At 46.7% G+C, this 25835-nt stretch overlaps 1 protein-coding gene and 1 long non-coding RNA gene across 3 annotated transcripts in view; one reads left to right on the top strand and one right to left on the bottom strand.

The window, feature by feature from the left end:
* The first annotated feature begins 4323 nt into the window (after positions 1–4323).
* On the top strand, positions 4324–13089 carry LOC120980553. Its single transcript, XR_005774545.1, has 3 exons — positions 4324–4338; positions 11148–11748; positions 12838–13089. It is a non-coding gene; the product is annotated as an uncharacterized LOC120980553 (long non-coding RNA).
* A 58-nt stretch (positions 13090–13147) lies between these two features.
* The window catches only part of BCO1 (beta-carotene oxygenase 1), a 37284-nt gene continuing 24596 nt past the window's right edge, over positions 13148–25835 (bottom strand). For both annotated transcript variants that reach the window (XM_040409714.1, XM_040409713.1), the window contains exons 8-11: positions 22555–22660; positions 20588–20682; positions 18862–18973; positions 13148–14024 (exon numbers count right to left, since the gene is read on the bottom strand). In XM_040409714.1, the coding sequence (XP_040265648.1) occupies positions 13867–14024; positions 18862–18973; positions 20588–20682; positions 22555–22660 (471 nt within the window). In that variant the 3' untranslated portion in view covers positions 13148–13866. The remainder of the gene's footprint in view (positions 14025–18861; positions 18974–20587; positions 20683–22554; positions 22661–25835) is intronic.

Here is a 25835-nt window from a genome sequence, read left to right on the forward strand (position 1 = left end):
CATCCGTGATGCGGGGTGCACATGGCCGGTGCCGGTGTATTGTGGACCTGCTGTTTGCATGAGCCCTTGTTTTCACACCTTCTCTTAGGAGCCACAATCTCCCCGCCCTTTCCTCTGCTCTTAGGGAACCAGGTTAATAGTTAAAGGGAAACTGTCATGAACTTGATGCTGATCTCACTTAGGGCAGCATAAATTAGTGACAAGAATACTGATCTCAGTGGGGTGTCACTCATGAGCTAAAAGTAAGTGGTTGCTGAGAACCAGCATCATAATCATTGCAGACTGGGCCTGGAAAAGAGTCAAATCTACCTGAGAAGAGTCCTGGTTATTCCTAATCTCCTGCTCTCCCGCCCATCTGCTGATGATTGGCAGTTCTCTCCTAGAGAGAAAGGGAGGAAACTAGGTATTAGGCCTAGTTCACACGACCATTTCCCCCCCCCCCCCCCCCCCCGTTTACTGGCCGTTTTTTGCGCTCCGTATACGGTCCGTATACGGAACCATTCATCTCAATGGTTCCGCAAAAAAAACGGAATGTACTCCGTATGCATTCCGTTTCCGTATTTCCGTTTTTCCGTTCCGTTTAAAGATAGAACATGTCCTATTATTGCCCGCAAATCACGTTCCGTGGCTCCATTCAAGTCAATGGGTCCGCCAAAAAAACGGAACACATACGGAAATGCATCCGTATGTCTTCCGTTTCCGTTCCGTTCCATTTTTTGCGGAACCATCTATTGAAAATGTTATGCCCAGCCCAATTTTATCTATGTAATTACTGTATATACTGTATATGCCATACGGAAAAACGAAACGGAAAAACGGAACAGAAACGGAAACAAAAAACGGAACAACGGCTCAGTGAAAAATGGACCGCAAAACACTGAAAAAGCCATACGGTCGTGTGCAGGAGGCCTTAGACTGTCAGTCATCAGCAGGTGAGGAGAGCAGGAATTTATGAATAACCAGGACTCATTGTGATGTTGGTTCTCGGCAACCACTTACTTTTAACTTATAAATGACAGGCCGCTGAAATCAACTCACCTGTCAGTACTTTAGGCCTCATGCACACGACCGTTGTGTGTTTTGCGGTCCGCAAATCGCAGACAAGAATAGGACATGTTATATTTTTTTTGCGGACCACGGAACGGAGCAATGGATGCGGACAGCACACGGAGTGCTGTCCGCATCTTTTGCAGCCCCATTGAAGTGAATGGGTCCGTATCCGAGCCGCCAAAACTGCGGCTCGTATGCGGACCAAAACAACGGCCGTGTGCATGAGGCCTTATTCTGCTGTTAGTGTGGGCAGCATAAAGTTGGTGACAGGTTTGGTTTATGTTGTTATTACGGCCTCCAATATAAGGGCGACTGTTATTGTTCGCTATCAGATTGTATGCAAACATACTGTATATTTATAGGGGGGGGGGGGCGTTTGTATGGCAAATGTTAGTTGCCTTAAACTTTAATAAAAAGAAAAAAAGAAAAAGAAAATCAACAGCATGCCATCAAATCCATGGGAGTGTGTTTTTTAAACCCCATTCATGTGCATTGTACAGTAAGTTTTACTTGAATTTTTGGTGCAGAATCCACATCTGAAATCTGCGACAAATCTGCCATCATAAAATACAGTCAGCAAAAAACATTTAGGAAAACTCCATTTTGTTTGCATTTTTCAGTATGAGTCAAGTTGTGCTTGTGAAATTTATTTGTGTTGTTCAATTTCAGAGTCTGCCCTAGAATCCGGGTCTGACTGAAGACCGGCCATTTCTGAGCCCTCCTGCTGCACAGACTCCCAGGGGCCACAGCTGTCAACATATGAAGTTCACAGAGGCGAAGATGGCAGAATCCTGATCATCTCTATGGGACTTGTCAGGTATTGGTTACAGATCTATTTTATACAAGGATACCATAACGTACAATGACAAGATATATACTGTATACTTAAAGGGGTTTTCCGAGATTTTAATACTGATGACCAATCCTCTGGATAGGTCATCAGAATCTGATCCGTGGGGATCCGACACCCGGGACCCGCGCCGATCAGCTGTTTGAGAAGGCACCGACACTCACAGTAGCACCGCGGCCTTCTCTTTCTCACCAAGCACAGCGCCGTACATTGCTTGGTATCACAGCTCAGCCCTATTCACGTCAATGGAGCTGAGCTGCTCCTAGACCACGTGAGAGATAAACGTGACATTACATGGTTTAGGGAAAATCAGCAAGAAGGCTGCGGCGCTACTGCAAGAGCTGATAGGTCATCAGTATTAAAATCTCGGAAAACCCCTTTAACAATGGAAACTGCAATTCATTGTGACTAAACGTAACATTCTGCACTTGGGGAGAAGGAATCCCCCTTCGTAGTATCATATTGGCAGTTCTGTGTTAGGCCATTGTTTTGGTCCGCATCCAAACCGCTGTTTTTGCGGCTTGGATGCGGACCCATTCACTTCAATAGGGCCGCAAAAGATGCGGACAGCAGTCCGTGTGCTGTCCGCATCCGTTGCTCCGTTCCATGGTCCGCCAAAAAGATATAACCGTTTTGCGGACAAGAATTGGCAGTTATATTAAAGGGTTTCTATCACTTCGGATCACCTATTTTGCTGTCAGACACTAGCGATCTGCTAGTGTCTGCTCTGGCCAACCATCCTAATATAACAGCTTTTGGAGCAGCGGTTTTGCTAAAAAAAGGACTTTTATAAATATGCTAATGAGTCTCTAAGTGCTATGTGGGCGTCATTAGCACCTAGAGGCTCCGTCTACCTTCATAAACAGCCGCCGCCCAGCGCGTCCCTCCAGCCCGCCCATGTCCTCCGGAATGCGATCCTCCGTGTGACGCGGCGGACGAATTCTCGCGCATGCGCCGTGCGCGGCTGTATTCGGCGCATGCGCAGTGAATGTCTGACCGCTCCCAGCTCAGACATCTCCAATGCGCATGTGCCGATGACGTCACAGTGCTCCGAGGGACAGACGACGGCCGGCAGCAAGCAGAGGAGGAAGCATTGTGTACGATATTGGAGATGTCTGAGCTGGGAGCGGTCAGACATTCACTGCGCATGCGCCGAATACAGCCGCGCACGGCGCATGCGCGAGAATGCGTCCGCCGCGTCACACGGAGGATCGCATTCCGGAGGACATGGGCGGGCTGGAGGGACGCGCTGGGCGGCGGCTGTTTATGAAGGTAGACGGAGCCTCTAGGTGCTAATGACGCCCACATATTACCTAGAGACTCATTAGCATATTTATAAAAGTCCTTTTTTTAGCAAAACGGCTGCTCCAAAAGCTCTTATATTAGGATGGCTGGCCAGAGCAGACACTAGCAGATCGCTAGTGTCTGACAGCAAAATAGGTGATCCGAAGTGATAGAAACCCTTTAATGGCTGTCCGTGCCGTTCCGCAAATTGCGGAACGCACATGGACACCATCCGTGTTTTGCGGATCCGCAATTTGCAGACTGCAAAACACACAACGGTCGTGTGCATGAGGCCTTAGCCAGTGCTTCAGAAGAGAAGGATATCAGAGTTCTGATTTCTGTATGCAGGCAGTAGGGAAGCGGCCACCTCTCCAGTCACCTCTATGGGGCCACCGCTCGGCTTTTAATGCTGGTCCTTGTTTCCCATTTGCTGTGGCGTAGGACTCCAGCCTCTGGCTTTTGCGACATTTATATGTCAAAAACAGGTGTAGCGCCATTTCTAAATTTGTAAAGCTTTAAGGAAAGAAGGGCAATGGTGACATTGTTAAAAGGGTTTTCCGAGATTTTAATACTGATGACTTATCCTCTAGATAGGTCATCAGTATATGATCTGTTGGGGTCCAACACCCGGGACCCCCACCGATCAGCTGTTCGAGAAGGCACCTACACTCCTTTGAGCGTTGCTGCCTTCTTGCAGCTTACCAAGCACAGTGCGTATATTGTATAGCGTGTTTGCTTGGTATCGCGCTCAGCCCCATTTACTTCTATGGTGCTGAGTTGCCCTTAGGCCACGTGACCAATGAACGTGTCGTCACTCGGCCTAGGAAAAGATGAGAGAAGTGCGCGGCCATACTGCGAGCACTGCTGCAATCTCAAAGAGATGATCAGCAGGGGTCCCGGGTGTCGGACCCACACCGATCAGATACTGATGACCTATCCAGAGGACACACCAGAGGATAGGTCATCAGTATTAAAATTTCAGTAAACCCTTTTAAAGGGTTTAATAAGGTTTAGGAAGGTGGTGTTTTTAATAAGAAACTGAACGTGAGAACAAGAGGGCACAATCTGAAATTATGGGGAAGATCAGAAGCAATGTTGGAAAATATGATTTTACTGAAAGAGTAGTAGATGCTTGGGACAGACTTCCAGCAGATGTGTTAGGATGTTAATAGTAAGTGAATGGAAACCTGCCTGGGGTAAGAGAAAATAACAATGAAATAATATAGAAGCAGACTAGATGGACCTGGGGCCTTGTTTCTGCTGTCATTCGGCTATATATATAGTATACAGTATTTGTGATCGGATCGGCTAGCAGATGATGAGCCCTAACCTTGCAGTGGGGTGTGGCAGAACTGCTTGTGTAAGGAAAGCCTAAAGGGGGCCACCTTGATAGGAGGATGTGTGAGTTGAGGGTTGTGGGTGGGAGGGTCAGCTGTGCTGAAGACCGCGTCACTCGGGAGCTCGCTGCTCCTACCTTTTGTAGTCCTGCTGGCGCCTCCCCTCACACAAATGCGGCGTCTGCCGCGCCTATACTTGTGATCGGATCGGCTAGCAGATGATGAGCCCTAACCTTGCAGTGGGGTGTGGCGGAACTGCTTGTGTAAGGAAAGCCTAAAGGGGCCAAAAATGACGCGTGAGACATGGATGGTACAAAGGATTCGTGTTACAGATTTACAGTAATATTTTCTGAAAAGCACAAGACATTTCGGAGCGTGGATTGGGAATGTACCTGGTATAGCATGAAGACTGCCACCGACCTAGTTTCTTTATGATGTGCTCCGGGGTGCCATTTTTTGAAGCTGCGGATGCTGCGCCGATCCTAAAGGAATGCCCTGTGATTGATTGCGGGTTTACCTTACCCTTGGAGAGGAGGATCCGGATGTGCTTTAAGAAGACTTGAATGCTGAGTGGCACGGAGCCAAGCGCTAGTAGGGGAGATTGGGCCGGGGCCTGAAGGATGGTGTCCGTCCATGCCCGTAGGACCGCTACCGGGCACCAGGCATTGCCGGTGGGGAAATATCTCACCTCTACGGTTTCCCCCGGCCGCGCCGTCTTGGAATGCAGCAGGGTGAGTGAGAAGGCGGAACCTACCTGGACAAGATGTCCCTTCTGGAGGTACCCGGGGGAGGAGCCTGGGCAGGTGAACTCGCCTGGGCGTAGGAAACCATAGAAGCTGAGATACATTGCAGTTTTTATGAGTAGACTGGTATGGTGTCCGAAAGGCTCGTTATCTAACATGTGCGACAGGGATTTGAAGATTTCCCCAGTGATGGGTTCCCGTGAAGCCTTGGGTCTGACCGTAGTGTATTGAATACCCTTGAGGATGGCTTTAATGGGGTGTGCCAAAAATAACGATGGCCTGTCGGGGTACATGCTGTACCAGAAATGCTGGACGCCAGTTAAGTATAGTTTGATGGTGCTATGGGATAATTTAAGAGTCTTATGGCAGTATGCTATAAATGCTAGGATGTAAGACACATGATCTAAGTGAGCCTGTGGAAATAAGTGTTTGAACGTGCTGAAATGTCCCCAGGCGGTGTTATAATTCCTCTGCGTGTTTTTAGACAGGGACTGATTGATGAGTGACCTAGCCACTTCCAAGTGCTGCCTCAATCCATGTGGAGGAGGCTGTAAGCTGGTGTTGGAGTCGGGCATGGGTCTGCGTCTGGAGAAACCTGGAAGAAAGATTGCATGTTAAGTCTTGACAGCGCGTCGGCGGCCAGATTAGCCTTCCCAGCAATGTGCGCTATTTCGTAGTTGAAATGATGTTGTAACGCCAACCACACGAAGCGCCTTAGAAAGGCCATGACCTGCGCGGATGCCGATCTCCCTTTGTTGACAAGATCGACCACTACCATGTTATCGGATATGATTAGTACCGTCTTGTTGGACCACTGGCTGCCCCAGGTCTGTGCAGCAGCGACTATGGGATAAATCTCGAATAGAGGCGATGAGCCTGAAAACCCCGGTATGCGGGATACCTCTGCCGGCCAAGCGCTAGCTATCCAGTGCTCCCCATAAATAGCCGCAAACCCAACCGAAGATGAAGCGTCTGTGTGTACGACAGGGGAATTGTTAGAGACCTTGGGGATGAACAAAGAGACTCCGTTCCAGTGTGACAGAAACCGATCCCACATGACAAGATCTGCCTTGGCCTGGTGGTCGAGATGAATGATCGAGTTCTGCTCCGCTGCCTCGGGCAACAAGCGCAGGAGTCTGGAGATGAAGGATCTGCCCTGGGGAATGATCCTCATAGCGAAATTGAGCATCCCCAGAACGCTTTGCAGATTGACCCTGGACGTGACCTCCCCTTGAAGCAAGTTGCGCACCGCCGCTTTTATTCTAGACAGCTTATCTGCTGGTAGACTGGCCTGACCGGACGCGGTGTCTAGCTGGATTCCTAAGAAGGTGATCCTAGTGCTGGGCCCATCTGTTTTGTTATCAGCCACTGGTACTTGGAGTTCCCTAAAAACTTGCATCAGAGTATTAAGGTCTACCGGTGGTCGTGAAGGGGGTTCAATCAACAGGAAATCGTCTAAGTAATGTATTACGTGAAAAGCGTGGAATTTGTGCTGCAAGATCCAGTGTAGGCCCCTGGCGAATTGATCGAAAAGCCATGGACTGGATCTCGACCCGAATGTTAATTTGTTGGCGAAATAATAACAGCCCTCCCATTTAACCCCGTGCCATTGCCATAACTGCGGAGCTATGGGAAGGAGTTTGAAGGCGTCCGTTATGTCCGCTTTGGATAGCCACGCCAGTTCACCTAAGGACAGAATAACCTGGATGGCTTCGTCTATGGAGGAATATTTCATGGTGAACTCTTCAGCTGGAATGAGCGAGTTAAGACTAGGTGTGGATAAAGAATGGGGTGCTGACAAGTCATAGATCAATCTTTGTTTATTATTAAATTTCCCGGTGACTACCCCTATGGGGTTGATCCTGAAGGTTTCAAACGGGGGTATGGAGAATGGACCGATGAGGTATCCCTTGGCTAGTTCGGCCTGGATCAGCTGAGACACTACCTCGGGGTTGTTTAATGCAGATTGGAGGTTCCTACATTCAAACGAAGCCTGGGGAATGGCGACCTGTCCTGTATGAAACCCTGATGAACAGCCATTGATGACAAAACTGACCCAAGCTAGGTCAGGATGACCTGCCAGGTGACACGCGAGCATATCGATGTTTACCCTGCTTAGTCATGCGGGGTTGTGACCTTTCTGTGGGCACGCAATGCGGGGATGTGCCCTGTAGCAATTTGCGCACAGATGCAACAGGCGGCACTGATTGTAGAAACAGCTGCCAGCATTAAAATTGTTGCATATCTGCGACTTCCCCAAGTATCTGATGGGCCGACCTAACTTGTCCACCCCCGTGCCTGCTTTAGACGGAAATGCCTCCGGGGCGTTTTTTGGGATGGGAACGTCGAGTCGCGTGCTGGCATTGGTGCACCATTCTTCTGCGTGGGAATAAGACCCACAATTGACGCATGCTGGTGACTTCTGCCCGGCGAAGTGCCGACAGAACAGCTCAGTGTCCACGACTGCCCAATCTACAGTATGCCGGAACTGGGTAAGCATTGCAGCCGCTTTGGCGGAGAATGAACGGTGATATTCATAGAAGGCAGTGCCCCCGTACTTGTGACCCAGTTCCGCCACCTTATAGAGGTACAGATCCAACTCCTCTCTGCGTGTTGGGGATACCGTACAAATGACGTCTCTGTATAGGCTAAATGCCAGAACAAATTCGATGACACTGAGCTTCCTGTTTAATCGGTTGTCTCTGGATTTCAGTATTACTGACACTTCGCCGCATGCGATCGTTTTGTTGTCAGGGACTTCGTGGGTGGCAATAAGTAAAGAGGCTAAATTGATGTCCTTACCCTCGAGGATGTCCTTCCTCAGAGTGGCAGGAATGAAGTGAGACGGGGATATGCTGGGGAAAACGGGTGGGGTGTGGACGCCCAAGCCGGCGGAAGTAGATGGAACCACCGGACCCTGGCTGTCGTCAATGGGATTGGAAGCCCTGCTTTCAACAACTTCAAGTCTGGTCTGAAAGCTGGACATGGATGAGGCCATGTTATTTATGACAGCGTGCAGCTGACTGATAGAAGTTTGAATGGTATTCATTGTAACCACGTCTTGGCTGGGGCCCGAATCCGCCTGGAGGAGACGATACAGTTCTGCCTTCCTGGCTGATGCGGGAAATGGGATGCCTCTACGCAGGAGCTCGGCCGATAGTTTTGGAATGGTCCAGGCTCTGAGGGAGTGGGAGTGCTCCCTGTCAGACATCAGGTCGAGACTTCTCTGGGAATCGACCGTGCCTTGGCTCCTCTGGTCCTGTGCTGGTTCCATCTAAGATATTGTGAAGACATGAAGGCCCTGTTGCCCAAAGTGTCCTCCTGCATGCACTAGTGTACCCGGAACTAATCACCTGTGGGATTCTAACCGTGCGCCCAGACTAGATGGTGACATTGAATGCGATGCGTGCCCTGTAACCTCGTGACTGGAGTGACCCTCGTATGCCTGAAATGGATGCGACGTGACACGAGTTGATGCATGAATTAATTTTTTTATTTTTTTATTTTTTTTATACATGCACATATATACATACATATATATATATATATATATATACACACATACGTAACCCCCTACGCATATATACATATATATACATACACACATGCACGCACGCGCCTGTAGTCGTGACAGGACTTTAGCGGAGTCCTTGGACGTGAAGGACCGAGTCTGCCTGTAGACGTGACAGGGCTTAATTTGTGTCCAAGACCGTGTGGAACTGCTTGCCTGTAGTCGTGACAGGACTTAAGTCGTGTCCTGCGTGCGTAAAGGACTACTGGTGCCTGAAGACGTGACAGGGCTTTAACCTTTGGATCCGAAGGCGTGACGGATCTGCGCACGTGCGTGAGGCGTATACTCAGAGGACAGACACGTGAGCCTAAAGCTACGAGACTATTGCCCCAGCAATGAGGGGGGCACCCAGGCCATACTGCCCCTCATGGATTTGTCTTTTGCCCCACTATCATGCAGCAGGAATGTCACGTCACTGACACTTCTTCCCCCCCCCCTCCCCCCTCTCTCCCATCTGTTACAACCACCTTTTTTTTTTTTTTTTCTTTACCTTCAATTATCCCTGAGCAGGCGCCCTGTAATGAAAAAATGCGCTTGATGAGCCTCTCATATCTGCGGTGCCACGGCCCTACCAACCCCAGACCATACCTTTCACACACCCACAATAGCGCTGCTTTGATGGGGCTGCCGAATTGCCGCTTAGCAACAACCTGTTGAAAGAAACACATGTGAGGAGGCGGCCGATGCGCCGCAAGGACCGGGCGTGCGTGCCAGTGGTCCGGCTGCTGCTGGTGAGTATGACGATGTGTCTGCTGGTGTCTGTGCCGTGCCGCCCCCCTGCCCCACTTACCCCCCGTGCGTACCGATGTACGGTCCCTCGCTTTGAATGCCGGCCCTATACTTACCCACCGGAGGAAGTATCGGGGGATCGCGTACCACGCCGACGCCGGAGCAAGAATAGGAGCAGGAGAAACCCGGAAGTGACGTCAGCTGTGCTGAAGACCGCGTCACTCGGGAGCTCGCTGCTCCTACCTTTTGTAGTCCTGCTGGCGCCTCCCCTCACACAAATGCGGCGTCTGCCGCGCCTATACATATCGGGGTGATTAGGAAAGCGACAGTGCGTCTCTTGTTTGAACTTTTTTGGTCCACATCCGAGCCGCAGTTTTGGCCGTTCGGATGCGGACCCATTCACTTCAATGGGGCCGCAAAAGATTTGGACAGCACTCTGTGTGCTGTCCGCATCCGTTGCTCCGCTCCGTGGTCCGCCAAAAAAATATAACATGTCCTATTCTTGTCCGTGCTTTGCGGACAAGAATAGGCAGTTATAATAAAGGCTGTCGGTGCCATTCCGCAAATTGTGGAACGCACACGGACACCATCCGTGTTTTGCGGACCGCAAAACACACAACGGTCATGTGCATGTAGCCTTAAAGAGGACATGTCACACCCTCTAGAAGCCCCTCTACAGGTTCCAGTATGGCCGGCATGCATAGTGGGATTTCTGCTGCTGTGGCTTGATTGTAATGATGAATTCTCTGTAGTGCTGGGTGATTATTCCTAGCGCTTTATATTATGGGCTTTGCCTTCATGTCCGTGTTCTATCTTGTCCAGCATTTCTAATGGACTCTGCAGTGGAAGCCCCTGCCTCCAATGCAGGTGTAAATGAAGCCTAATTCACATGGCGCATTCAAGTTGCATTTTCTCCCATTGTACTTTTGTTTTTGCTGCAATTTTGCAAAAAAAATTTGACATAAACTAAAACGTGACCACATCTTGTGAATAGACTTTGGCCCAGCATGTGAGGATGCTTCATTGCACAAATGTATCTTCGTCGTGTCACTTTCTGAATTCCTTATGTCAGGCACCTTCTATTGCGGGAAAGGCGCCCTATATACCCCAGGAACACTGTTTTAGTAACTACTTGCATGCCCCATGTAATAACAATTCTGGAGCATCTGTTCTAATGAATCTATGTTCTGCCATCCCTCTATTATTCCTATTAGAAGTTTATGAATGAATTTCTAACATTCTGTAACAAAGGTCCAAGAACTGATTGGATAGTGTCAGACTTTTCAGGGACACATCCCCAACCAAAAACACCCGTTTGGGCTCTATAGCAGAAAGTTGGCAATTCAATCATAAACTTCCAGTTTGAATAATAGGGGAATAGCAGAACATAGACTCAGTAGAATAGATGCTCCAGAAGTGTTATCACATAGGGAATGTAAGTAGTTACTTAAACAGACATGCCAGGAGAGGAGACAGGTCCAATTTAAATCATCACACTTCACAAGATTAATATATATTTTACCATTTATTTTAAATACATTTAATAAATACAGTTGATTATGTTAATTGTCCTAGATTTACAGTGTCTCTGATCTCTAGTCTGTTCACAACCACATCCCCTGACAGACAAGTCACATATACAGCATACTATTCCCTATTATAAAGGCCCATTATGTGTCTGACTACCAGACATAGACATCGGCCTACATTTATAAGGGTGCTAGTGTTTTACCTGTGCTAAGCAACTGTCACGGGCGGCGTTGTTCACCGTGACACGTTAGCCGTGCATACTTGTTGCCATGGGCAACGTGTCTTTGCTGCATGTTTGTGCCTCCTCCTTTCTCCTGGGTCCTTTCCTGTCTGGTGCTGGAGGGGTTAACTACCTGGCTGGGTGTGGCCACTTGGTGTTCATCCGTTCTTCGTTGTTGCCGTGGCAGGTAAGTGCGGGTTGTTTCTGGGCTCTTACCTGCCAATTCAGTAGCTGTGCACAGCCTGCTTTTCCCTGCATCTAGGCCAGGTGAGACTCCTGTTCATCCGTGTCTTTCCCTATCTTGAGGGATTATCAGGGTGACTCAGGGTCCTAGGTTCCTGGGTTTGAGCCGTCCTACCATCCAGGTCCGCTCATACGGGTAGGAATCAGTTTTCTGTTCCCTTATCCCGGCATCCAGGCCTAGTTGTATTCCCGTATACCCACCTTATTGTGCGGTGGGGAGTTTCCCCCACTCCCCATCTTGACAGCAACAAGATAAAATGACCACTGTGCCCAGAATTTATCACCACCAAAAGAATATATGCATTATCAAGACTGATAATCATACATAAAAGAATAGTCACCCTGTAATTTACCGCTGCAGATGGATCACAGATTAAAGAACGGATAGATAACAAGTGAATAATTAGAATTTAAAGGCTATGTACAGCTTCGAGGCGATTAAAAATATATCTTTTTTCAATTAGTCTTTATTAAAAATGTCCAGCCGTTTCTGAGATACAAGGGTTAACAATAACAATCAGTCTGTTTGCAAACTGTCACAGTCTGTTTTCTTTAAATCCCGTCATCTGAGGGCTCACTTGTAGCTCTTATCTCCTGACCTCATAAACACTCATTATAGCTCAATTTTTATCATACTGGTCAGGAGATCAGATATAAGAGCTACATATGAGCCTTCAAATAATGGGATTCATAGAAAAGAGACTGTGACAGTTTGCAAAAAGGCAGATTTTTTAACCCTTGTATCTCAGAAATGGTTAAACATTTTTAATAAAGACCAATTGAAAAAATGATTTGTAGCCCAAATGAGTAAAATGCTTTTGCAAATGCTCTGACGCACCCTTTGAAGAGATTTTGAGCTATTTCTTGTCTCCTACACATTATATACAAAGCAGCTTTCAGAATTCTGCTGGTTGCCATTGGAAACATACAGCAGTTTATCTTTTGTGTCAGACATGTGACTCAAAATCTTAGCTTTTAACCCTGCATAGCGGTGTTCCTTGGTAACATACTGTACACCAGAGGAACGGGTACATTCAGAAGTTCTGAAACGTGAATTGGGTAGAATACGTCATGGGTCTCGGCACACAATGAATTCATTGAAGTTTACAAATAGTTCTTAGCAGTTTCAATAGCATTGAAGTGTGGAATGTACAGTTCTTCAGAGGTAGAGTTTCCCTTTAACTTGTAAATCTGAAAGATCTGAATGATGTAAAGCCATAGTCTTCTTGAATTTCCACATTGGCAGAAGTCTTGGATTCCTAGCAAGACCTTTTATGGAGAACGGTAAGAACTTGTAGCTCAAAACCCAAAATGGCCCTCCTCCTTGCTTCAAGAGGTAAAGGACATAGTTGTTTCTGCTTGATGTCCTATAAACAGCTCGACTGGTGGGTGCAGCTGCATCTGACTGGTGGAAGTGCGCAAGAAACTACTGTTGACGTCTTATGAACACAACTTTTCCTGATTCTAAAGGTGGCCTTTCACCTTGTATAGCAGCTTTGCCTCTCAGTCCCTTCATTCACATGTTTGGCTTGGCCAGGATGTTTGGCTTGGCCTCTCCCCATTGAGCACACATGCATGCCTGGCCCAGGCATGCATGTGTGCCCAATGGGGATAGGAAAATGAGTAGTTGCCAGACTTCTCTGGCAGCGGTTAATCTCCACTGAGAAAACACGATGCGACATGCCACTGCCGACCCTTCTTTCCTTCAACATCTGCCATCAGGGGCACATTAGATGGTCGGCCAGTCCGACCAAAATCGGTGGGTTTGGTCAGGGGCGCACCTAGCCTTTCTGGTGCCTGAGGCAAAAACTGAAATGACACCCCTCCCTCCCCAATGCCAATTTCTTTACCTAATCCTTTCCCTTCGGCTGCCACTCTCTTGCTCCTACCTGGTGCTGCCTGAGGCGATCGCCTTACCTGGCCTCATTGGTGGTGCACCCCTGGGTTTGGTTGACATTTATCTAACATATATCAGGGTTGGAGGGAAGTATGTGATGTGACCCTTCTGAGTTCTCTTTGATGCCTGAAAAAGCTTGTAGAAGGGAAGGACAAGCTAATTTCTAGCCCCACAGAAGGTATTTGACAAGATAAGTTATTCATAAGATATGGGGAACCATTCTAGTTTTACCTAAACAGTCTACAGAATAGGTGTCCAGCTGTCACAAAGCCACAACCCCAAGCAGGACAGCCTGCGCCAGCGGAGTGACAGGTTAGAGACCTCTTGAAGTACACTGTCCTCTATGACCCATGAAAGTTTGTGACGTTTTAAACCAGGCTCCTGTACGTGGTCCAACTCTTCAGATTATCGTTTAGTTATTATTGTCTGGAATAAAGAGCCCATGCAGGTCCAGATGAACACTTGCATTGACGCTGGCGCGTCCAAGTTCCTTGAAGGTCTTGGCATCCAAAACGAGTAAGAAAGAAGATTTCTTGGGGTTAGTAGATACGATAGAGGATAATATAATACCTGCAAAAGTAACACACAGGATCTAGTCAGTGCAGATTGGGGAGATTTTCCAAAACAGATGCAGAAAAAGTAGAGGAGCCGCCTATGGCAAGCAGTTAGGTTGGCCTGCAAGTAGGAAGCTGATTGGTCACTGTAGGTTTTCCTCGAATTTCATCTCCACAAATAAAGGAAAATCTCAGGTGAAATTGTATTATAATCCCTGTCTTCAATATGTATTTAAATATTATATATTATCAGTTATTAAGACCTGTGCTTGCAGTGGGTGCAGGCCATTGTATAGCAAAAGATAATGAGGCCACCATCATCTCCGTACGTAAGTTTTGATGCAGTGTGGCAGTCATCTGGCTAGGGGGAGCAATACATCATTTTGACTGTAAGGCCCCTTTCACACGACCAGATTTTCGGTCTGCGTCTGATCCAGGTTTTGCGGATCGGATGCGGACCCATTCATTTCAGTGGGGCCTCCAAAAAGGCAGACAGCACGCTGTGTGCTGTCCACATCTGTATGTCCGTTCTACAGTCTGCAAAAAAGATAGACCATGCGGACAAAAATACCGTAAGCATTATTACAACAGGGCCCGCAAGAAGTGCAGGATACACACGGATTGCACCTGTATTTTGCATATCTGAGATTTGCGGACCGCAAAGCAGATACGGTCGTGTGGATGGGGTCTAATGCTGCAGGCCCTATGAATCAGGGCTCATGCACACGACAGTATTTTGCGTTCCGTATACGGACCGTATTTTTATTCCGTATACGAAACCATTCATTTCATTGGGTCCGCAAAAGATGCGGACAGCACTCTGTGTGCTGTCCGCATCCATTGCTCCGCTCCGTTACCCCGCAAAAATTAAGAGGCATGTCCTATTCTTGTCCATTTTGCGGACAAGAATAGGCATCTCTATAATGGGCCTCCTGTTCCGTTCCGCAAATTGCGGAAGGCACACGGGCGGCATCCGGTTTTTGCGTACCCACAATTTGCAGACCGCAAAAAACGGCGCGGCCGTGTGCATGAGGCCTTACTTTGTGGTGAATAGCCTCTCTCAATCATTCACCCAGCTCTAAGCACCTGAAATAAGGAACTTGCAGTGAGAAGTAGCTGCTGGGTTAGATACGTAATTACAAAATAACAGGGCACATTTATTAAGACCGGCGTTTTAGAGCTCCTGCGCTGGCGGTGGAGCCTGGCCTCTACATAACTTCGCCGTATCCACTACTAATTCCAAATGTAAGGCAGATCCCTAGCTGTCTTACATTTAGACCATTTTCTACACCTAAACCAGGCATACAAAATGATGAATGGGATGGGCCTGGCGTGCAACAGAATCTGCGCCAGATATACGCCACAAAAGTGGCGTATATCTGTTCGAAAATGACCCCAATGACGGTCACAGAATTGTATATGTTGCATGTGTTGTATTTAGTAACCCAAATGTAGCTACTCCATGAATTTCTATGGATGTAAGGGCTCATGCACATGAACGTATTTTCTTTCCGCTTCCATTACAGGTTTTTTGCGGACCGTATGCGGAACTGTTCACTTCAATGGGGCTGCAGAAAATACAGAAGTTACTCCGCGTGCTTTCCGTTTCCGTTTGTCCGCATGGCCGTTCCGCAAAAAAGTAGTGCATGTCCTATTATTGTCCACAAATCATGGTCCGAGGCCCCATTCAAGTCAATGGGTCCGGAAAAAAATACGGAACACATCCGTATGTCATCCGTATTTTACGGATCCATACTGTAGAAATGCTATGCCCAGCCCACATCGCTCATGTGTTTGGTGATTAATAAGTTACTGTTTCTGTATACGATCCGCAAAAAAACTGATCAAATACGGAAACCATACGGATGTGTTTTGTGCAATAACGGAACGGAAGAGGACTTAAATCAGAGAAAAAAAAAACCTCAGATACGGAACAACGGATCCGTGAAAAACGGACCGCAAAACAACAACGGTCGTGTGCATGAGCCCTAACAGTCATATGATTATAAAGGCTGCATGTCCCAGACCATGACCTGCATATTCAGGGCCAAATTTGCCCATAGGCTCAGTAGACATGTGCTTATAGACAGCCCTTGGGGAAGAGGGCCTGATAAATGGAAACTTTTCATGTTAAAGGGGATCTAAACCTTTACTGAAAGCGCAGAAGGTGCAGCAGTGCTTCTCAAAGCGACCTGCTCGATAAAGGCCCCTTTCACACGGGCGAGTATTCCGCGCGGATGCGATGCGTGAGTTGAACGCATTGCACCCGCACTGAATCCTGACCCATTAATTTCTATGGTGCTGTTCACATGAGAAGTGATTTTCACGCATCACTTGTGCGTTGCGTGAAAATCGCAGCATGCTCTATATTCTGCGTTTTTCACGCAACGCAGGCCCCATAGAAGTGAATGGGGTTGCGTGAAAATCGCAAGCATCCGCAAGCAAGTGCGGATGCAGTGCGATTTTCACTCACGGTTGCTAGGAGACCATCGGGATGGAGACCCGATCATTATTATTTCCCCTTATAACATGGTTATAATGGAAAATAATAGCATTCTGAATACAGAATGCATAGTAAAATAGCGCTGGAGGGGTTAAAAAAAATAATATATAATTTAACTCACCTTAATCCACTTGATCGCGCAGCCGGCATCTCCTTCTGTCTCCTTTCTTTGCTCTGTGCAGGAACAGGACCTGTGGTGACGTCACTCCGGTCATCACATGATCCATCACATGATCTTTTACCATGGTGATGGATCATGTGATGACCGGAGTGACGTCACCACAGGTCCTGTTCCTACAATCAGAAAGAAGGAGACAGAAGGAGATGCGCGATCAAGTGGACTAAGGTGAGTTAAATTTTATTTTATTTTTTTAACCCCTCCAGCGCTATTGTACTATGCATTCTGTATTCAGAATGCTATTATTTTCCCTTATAACCATGTTATAAGGGAAAATAATACAATCTACAGAACACCAATCCCAAGCCCGAACTTCTGTGAAGAAGTTCGGGTTTGGGTACCAAGCATGCGTGATTTTTCTGACGCGAGTGCAAAACGCATTACAATGTTTTGCATTCGTGCGTAAAAATCACGGGTGTTCCCGCAACGCACCCGCACATTTTCCCGCAACGCCCGTGTGAAACCAGCCAAAGAGTACGGATCTGTTAAAAAGTATAAAGAAACTGCACCCCGCCTGCTGGGAAAGCTGAGTGAGACGATGCAAGCCGAAGGTGCAGAGCACTCTGAGAAACACCACTTCCACCTTCCACACTTTCAGAAAAGGTTTAGGTCCCCTTTGATTATAGTGTAGTCATATGTAATATATGTACTGATGTTTTAGAAGTAGAACATTTGTAAATAGACATGGGATATCTTATTAAACAACAGGTCTAAGGCCTCTTTCACACTTGCGTTGTCCTGATCCGGCGTGTACTCCACTTGCCGGAATTACACGCCGGATCCGGAAAAACGCAAGTGTACTGAAAGCATTTGAAGACGGAACCGTCTTCCAAATGCGTTCAGTGTTACTATGGCACCCAGGACGCTATTAAAGTCCTGGTTGCCATAGTAGGAGCGGGGATCGGGGGAGCGGTATACTTACAGTCCGTGCGGCTCCCGGGGCGCTCCAGAATGACGTCAGAGCGCCGCATGCGCATGGATGACGTGATCCATGTGATCACGTGATCCATGCGCTTGGGGCGCCCTGACGTCACTCTGAAGCGCCCGGGGAGCCGCACGGATGGTAAGTACACTGCTCTCCCGCTCCCCGCTACACTTTACCATGGCTGCCAGGACTTTAGCGTCCCGGCAGCCATGGTAACCATTCAGAAAAAGCTAAATGTCGGGTCCGGCAATGCACCGAAACGACGTTTAGCTTAAGGCCGGATCCGGATCAATGCCTTTCAATGGGCATTAATTCCGGATCCGGCCTTGCGGCAAGTGTTCCGGATTTTTGGCCGGAGCAAAAAGCGCAGCATGCTGCGGTATTTTCTCCTGCCAAAAAACGTTACGTTCCGGAACTGAAGACATCCTGATGCATCCTGAACGGATTTCTCTCCATTCAGAATGCATTAGGATAAAACTGATCAGGATTCTTCCGGCATAGAGCCCCGACGACGGAACTCTATGCCGAAAGACAAGAACGCAAGTGTGAAAGAGCCCTTAGGCTACTTTCACACTAGTGTTATTCTTTTCCGGCATAGATTTCCGTCACAGGGGCTCTTTACCGGAAAAGAACTGATCAGTTTTATCCCCATGCATTCTGAATGGAGAGTAATCCGTTCAGTTTGCATCAGGATGTCTTCAGTTCAGTCTTTTTGACTGATCAGGCCAAAGCTAAAAGCGCAGCATGCTACGGTTTTCTCTCCGGCGAAAAAAACTGAAGACTTGCCTGGACGCCGGATCCGGCATTTTTTCCCGTAGGAATGAATGAGCGCCAGATCCGGCATTCAGAATACCGGAATGCCGTCGTTCCAGCATGCGCAGATCGGTAAAAATTTGAAAAAAATGTACAAGACGGTTCCGTCGGTCCGCATGACAAGCGGAGAGACGGATCCGTCCTCGCGATGCATTTGTGAGACGGATCCGCACCCGGATCCGTCTCACAAATGCTTTTAGTTAGCGGCAGATCGGCGGATCCGGTGGGCAGTTCCGACGACGGAACTGCCCGCCGGATCACACTGCCGCAAGTGTGAAAGTAGCCTAAAAGGGAATTTCTTCTTTACCTAATCTCCATTGGAGATTTGAGGCCTTTGGCTGCAGAGCTAGCTGGTCACTGCCGCCATCTTCAGTGTATTACTTGTATGACAAATTAAGGTTGAAGATAGATACAGATTGTAAGGAAGTTCTTACCATCATCTTCGTCCTTGCCATCCGGGTCTGGGACAAACAAAGGCTCTGCAGGCCAGCACATTTCATCGGACCACGATAACATTTGCTTTGTCACTGTATCAAATTTCACTATCTATGCAATAAAATACACAAAAAAAAGAATGACATGCAATTTTAAAGGGGGGAGAAAAAATAAAGAAAATCAGCATATCAGTAGATGCAGAAGTGAAAGGGCTTCAGGAGCCCAAAGCTGTTTGCACAAACATGCTCTTTGCTTTTTATAGAGGGGCTGGGGAAGACAGGGGGCCGACTATGACTGCCCTGTCATCCAAATCCACAATCCCAGCAGAAGAACAGCCCCTCCTCAAGCTAACTATGTGTCACTAATAAAAGTGCTCCTGATTCATGACAAGCGACCATCAGAACACAATCTTGGGGCTGGAATGCCTAATTCTTAAAATTTTTAAGAAAATTTCCAAAACCCACTTTTTTAAGGACTAGTTCAGTTCTGAAGTCACTTTGTAGGGCTTAAATAATAGAACCAACCCATAAATGACCCCATTTTAGAAATGACACCCCTCAAACTGTTCAAAACTGGTTTTAGAAATGTTGTTAACCCTTTAGGTATTCCACAGGAATTAAAGTAAAATAGAGGTGAAATTTCAAAATGTCACGACAGGGCACAGAAGGCAAGGAGCGCCATATGGTTTTTGGAGGGCAGATTTTGCTGGAATGGTCTTTGGGCACCAGGTTGCATTTTAAGGGGCCCTGAGGTAACCCCACAGTGAAAACCCCCAAAAAGTGACCACATTTTGTAAACTACGCTACCCAAGGAATTTTTAAGGGGTGTAGCGAGCACTTTACTCAACAGCTGTTTCATAGAATTTTTAATGCTTGGGTGTGAAAATGAAAAATACTTTTTTTAGTTTAATTTACAAGAAAATGGTGCTTTAGGCCCAAACTTTCTTTTTCACAAAAGATAACAGGAGAATATCCCCTCCCCAATTTGCTACCCATTTTCTCCTGAATACAGTAGCACCCCAATTGTGGTCGTAAACTGGGGATACGCCAGGGCTCAGGAGGGAAGGAGCGGCATCTGGATTTTCTAACATGGAATTTTCTGTCCTGGTTTTTAAGAGCAATAACTTTTTTTGTTGAATGAGCTGTGTGAGGGCTTATTTTGTATGATACAAGCTGTAGTTTTTATTGCCACTATTTTGGGGTACATTTGGCTTTCTGGTTGCTTTTTATCTCATTTTTGGGAGGTGAAGTCACAAAAAAAGTACCAGTACCAGTACCAGCACTGCCCGCACTTCATGCAGCTGATCAGTGGGGTTTCCGGGACTTGGACCCCACTGATCTGATATTGATGACCTACCCTGAGAATAGGTCATCAATTATAAAAAGCGGACAACCCCATTAAATGAGTGTTTATGAGGCCAGGAGATCAGAAATAAGGCTTCACATGAGCTGTCAGCTGATGGGACTGAGAAGTGAAACTTTGTAAACAGACTCATTTTTAACTCCTGTATCTAAAAAACTACTGAATATTTTTAATAAAGACTAATTGAAAAAATTATTTTTAACCCAAAATTATTAAAATACAATCCTAAAAAATTACTAAAGAAGGTGTCCGTAGCCAAGTATTCAGCAAAACCCATCCGGATTGCATTCTGCATCTGTCAGAGGTCTGATGTGCAGCCGACAACACCCAAAAATGGTGATGCAAGATGACAAGAAGCTTTACCTTGGTGGGAATTGGGCGCCATTCGACATGTGAGGCGTAAACATATCTGTACTTCTTGCCATTGTAGTCATAGTTAATTCTAGGTAATTCAATGCCTGGAAATGTAACAGATATTTTATGCATGGGTGATAGATCTTCCAATATAAATGGTCACTGCTGGGTTACTAAATGCAATTTATCAGTCATACTGTGTCATCATGCTCCCGGGCACTGCCACTATCTCAGAGGAAAATGATTGCTTCATTCTCCATACATATAAGTATATTTCAGCTTTATGCACAAGACTTCAATTTAAAGGGGTTGTCCAGTTTTCCCATATTGATGACCCATCCTCAGTCACTCGAAGGGGATGCTGCCATGTTGATGACGTGCAGGTCAAGAGTGAAGAGAACACAAACGTTGTGGTCTCTTCAAACAGCTGGGAGTCAGACCCCCGCCAATCTGATAGTGATGGCCTATCCTGAGCATAGGTCATCAATATGGGAAACCAGACAACCCCTTTAATACCAAGTACTGGATCAAATTCCATGCCATCCTGTATTCCTCCATGCCCTACCATATCCCATGTTGTGTCCAGGCCCAACAGGGTCCTAGAGCCTCCTTTCCATTATACAGTTTTCCTTCCTCCTTTCTCTCTAACATTGTAATCACTTATAGATCATCATGACATTTACACATAGGAAGTTTCATTCCGTTCCAACAACTTCTTCTTGGTGCATTATTCTTTTTTTTTGTCAATGAGTATATTTATCACATCTGTCTGTGCACCACGAAGCCAGAGTACATTTTTGGTGTAATATGCGCCTCCTCCCGCCCACGCCCCATCTACTTTCGTGTTGGAAAAAGCTAAAAAGTTGGCAAACCGGCATTTGCTATTTTTCTAAGCCAGAAATCAGATGTAGAGCTATAACAAATGACCCCCATAGTTTAGAAAGGGCAGAGTGCCAGCTTCTATAGTAATATACAGCTGACAAAGAAAAGGTGCCGGTGCGTTGCGGGAACATGCACGATTTTTCCGCGCGAGTGCAAAACATTGTAATGCGTTTTGCACTCGCGTGAGAAAAATCAGCATGTTTGGTACCCGAACTTCTTCACAGAAGTTCGGGCTTGGGATCGGTGTTCTGTAGATTGTATTATTTTCCCTTATAACATGGTTATAAGGGAAAATAATAGCATCCTGAATACAGAATGCATAGTACAATAGGGCTGTTAAAAATAATTTAACTCCCCTTAATCCACTTGTTCGCGCAGCCCGGCTTCTCTTCTGTCTTCTTCTTTGCTGTGTGCAGGAAAAGGACCTTTGATGACGTCACTGCGTTCATCACATGGTCCATCACCATGGTGATGGATCATGTGATGAGCGTAGTGACGTCATCAACGGTCCTATTGCTCACAGATAAAGACAGAAGAGATGCCGGGCTGCGCGAACAAGTGGATTAAGGGGAGGTAAATTATTTTATTTTATTTTTTAACCCCTCCAGCGCTATTGTACTATGCATTCTGTATTCAGAATGCTATTATTTTCCCTTATAACCATGTTATAAGGGGAAATAATAATGATCGGGTCTCCATCCCGATCGTCTCCTAGCATCCGTGCGTGAAAATCACACCGCATCCGCACTTGCTTGCGGATGCTTGCAATTTTCACGCAGCCCCATTCACTTCGATGGGGCCTGCGTTACGTAAAAAACACACAAAGAGGAGCTTGCTGCGATTTTCACGCAACGCACAAGTGATACGTGAAAATCACCGCTCGTGTGCACAGCCCCATAGAAATGAATGGGTCCCGATCCAGTGCGGGTGCAATGCGTTCAACTCACGCATCGCATCCGCGCGGAATACTCGCCCGTGTGAAAGAGGCCTAACTCTCTGTTACTTTTTCATACCATCATATTCTTATATTTACCCAGTGGTTTGTATTTGTTTTTAGCTGTTTACATGTTGTTATTTTCAGTGTTATTTCCTACCTTCACATAAAATCTCTGGGTGGCAGTATATCTGGCCGTCTTTGTCTTTCACCGCTGTTGCTGTTGTCGTAGGAATCTTTACCAGGTTTACTCCCACGTCTGCTTTCTATGAAATGATAAGAATGCACTCTGAATCAGTACGCATACATCCATTGGTCTCAGTCTTCACAGAAATAAAGGATTTTTTTTTTTTTTACTAATTCCTAGTGACATGGATTTAAAGAGAATCTGTCACTATGATCTTAGACCAGGCATGCTCAACCTGCGGCCCTCCAGCTGTTGTAAAACTACAACTCCCACAATGCCCTGCTGTAGGCTGACAGCTGTAGGCTGTTCGGGCATGCTGGGAGTTGTAGTTTTGCCACAGCTGGAGGGCAGCAGGTTGAGCATCCCTGTCTTAGACCATTATCATCAGTCATACATGAGTAGTCCTGCAGATAAGGCTACTTTCACATTAGCGTTTTTTGCGGATCCGTCATTGATCTGCAAAAACGCTTCCGTTACAATGATACAATCGCATGCATCCGTCATGAACGGATCCGTTTGTCCGAGAAAACGGATCCGTCCCCATTGACTTACATTTTGTGCCAGGATGGATCCGTTTGGTTCTGCTTCGTCAGGCGGACAGCAAAACGCTGCAGGCAGCATAATGAATGCGGAATGGAGACGGAACGGAGGCAAACTGAGGCATTCTGAGCGGATCCTTTTCCATTCAGAATGCATTAGGGCAAAACTGATCCATTTTAGACCGCTTGTGAGAGCCCATGATCTCAGAAACGGAAAGCCAAAACGCGAGTGTGAAAGTAGCCTAAGGAATCCAGATCACTACTGCCCTCCGCTGTCAGCACTCAAAGCTGCACTTAACTACACAGTCTGGACCTCTGTGCTGACATAATGGAGAGGACTCCTGTGCATGCGCACAGCAGTCCTGACAACATAGCTTTGAGTGCTGACAGCAGGGAAAAGGAGGAAGTAAGAAAATAAAAAACAGCAATCTGGACTTCTTAGGCTACTTTCACACCAGAGTTTTTGCTGGATCCGTCATGGATCAGCAGAAACGCTTCCGTCATGATAATACAACCGTCTGCATCCGTTATGAACAAATCCAGTTGTATTATCTTTAACATAGAAAATTACAAAGAAGATATCCAGCTCAGTTCAGGTGAAATTATAGTTGACTTTTATTCCAGCGTTAAAAATCCGTATTACAAGTATATATCTACGCGTTTCAGACCTCTTAAATATATGGGTCCTTCCTCATGACATGCTTGTCATGAGGAAGGACCCATATATTTAAGAGGTCTGAAACGCGTAGATATATACTTGTAATACGGATTTTTAACGCTGGAATAAAAGTCAACTATAATTTCACCTGAACTGAGCTGGATATCTTCTTTGTAATTTTCTGGACTTTACCCCATCCAGGTGCGGCATCCGTGCACAAAGGGTGATTGCAATTAACGCAGGTGAGAGCTGCCTTACTATTATATCCTATCTTTAACATAGCAATGACGGGACGGATCCGTTTTTTTATTGTGTCCGAGAAAATGGATCTGCCACCATTGATTTACATTGTATGTCAAGATCCGTCTTGCTCCGCACCACATCGCGGACAGAAAAACGCTGCAGCGTGTGTCAGGATCCATCATAGGTACTCAATACCGTAAAAAAACGCTTCTGATTTGTCACCATTCATTGCCAATGGGGACAAAACGTAACTGAACAGTTCTCCTACCGGAGAGCAAACCTCAGCATACTGTGGTTTGCTTTGCGTCCTGGGATGTGGAGCAAAACGGATCCGTCATGACCCACAAAGCAAGTCAATAGGGACGGATCCGTTTTCTCTGACACAATGGAAAACAGATCCGTCCCCCATTGACTTTCAATGGAGTTCATGACGGATCCGTCTTGGCTATGTTAAAGATAATACAACCGGATCCGTTGTATCATCAATAACGGAAGCGTTTTTGCTGGACCCTGCCGGATCCAGCAAAAACGCTAGTGTGAAAGTAGCCTTATACAGGAGAATTGCAAATAAATGACACATTATATCAGTCATCCAAACCTCATACTGAGTGACAGCCTGAGTACATAACCCCTTGAAACGCAGCAGCGTACTATTACATTACTGTAAGTAGTAAGTTAACGCTCAGTGCCAGAAAAGCTTGGGAGCTGGGCCAACATCTTTGCTTGAAGGTACCAGCTGTATTATAGAGCTGGCACCCTGCTCTCACTGCCGGGACTGGAGATTACACTATTAACCCCTCAGGTGCCGCGTTCAATGACTACCGAGGCATCTGAGTGGTTAGAAAGAGGGAGGGAGATACCTCTGTCCTCCAATTGGCACTCCATAAACGCAATTAAAGGGTGCCAAGTAGTTGTCGTGGGAGTAGGGGTTTTTCCAAAGGCCCCCTGGCCTGTCATATTATGGTCTCTTTTACACCCTGTGTCTGGCAGGATATAACAGACTCAGTCAACATCTCCTATACACTGTAATACAGAAGGATTAGTACAAGCGATCAAACAAGATTCAGATTTAAAAAAAACTAAATATTAAAGGGCTTCTGTCACCCCCAAAACCCTTTTTTTTTTTTTGAGCTTGTTAAAATTCTTTTATAACGACTATTCCCTATATAGGGCTCTTACCTTTGGCTGTGGCTTCTTTTCATTAAAAAACGATCTTTTAAAATATGCAAATCAGTTCACTACCAGCAAGTAGGGCGTCTACTTGCTGGTAGCCGCCGCAAAAAACCGCCCCCTCGTCCTGTTGATTGACAGGGCCAGCGAGCGCTCTCCTCCTCCGGCTGGCCCTGTCATCATTTCAAATCCCTCGCCTGTCTTCATTCGGCGCAGGCGCTCTGAGTGAAGGAGGCTCGCCTCCTCAGCACTCCCTCAGTTCGCCTGCGCCGAAGAGAAGACGTCATCGGCGCAGGCGCACTGAGGGAGTGCTGAGGAGGTGAGCCTCCTTCTCTCAGAGCGCCTGCGCCGAATGAAGACAGGCGCGGGATTTCGTCAACGATGCGGTGGACCGTGGCATCAATCAAGAGGAGCTGGGCGGGCAGAACAGATTACCTGGGCGGCATAAAGCGTGAGTGGACGGAGCCTCTAGGTGCTGATTTTACGCCCACATAGCACCTAGAGGCTCATTAGCATATAATAAAAGTGCTTTTTTTACAAAAACGGCTGCAGGGACTAATGTTAGAAACACACTGTTATGTAGTGCGGACATTAGCGCTTCGCTATATCAGTCAGCTACATAACAGTATTTCTGAAAATCTGTT

The sequence above is a fragment of the Bufo bufo genome, chromosome 10 (genome assembly GCF_905171765.1).
Source record: "Bufo bufo chromosome 10, aBufBuf1.1, whole genome shotgun sequence".
NCBI classification, from domain to species: domain Eukaryota; kingdom Metazoa; phylum Chordata; class Amphibia; order Anura; family Bufonidae; genus Bufo; species Bufo bufo.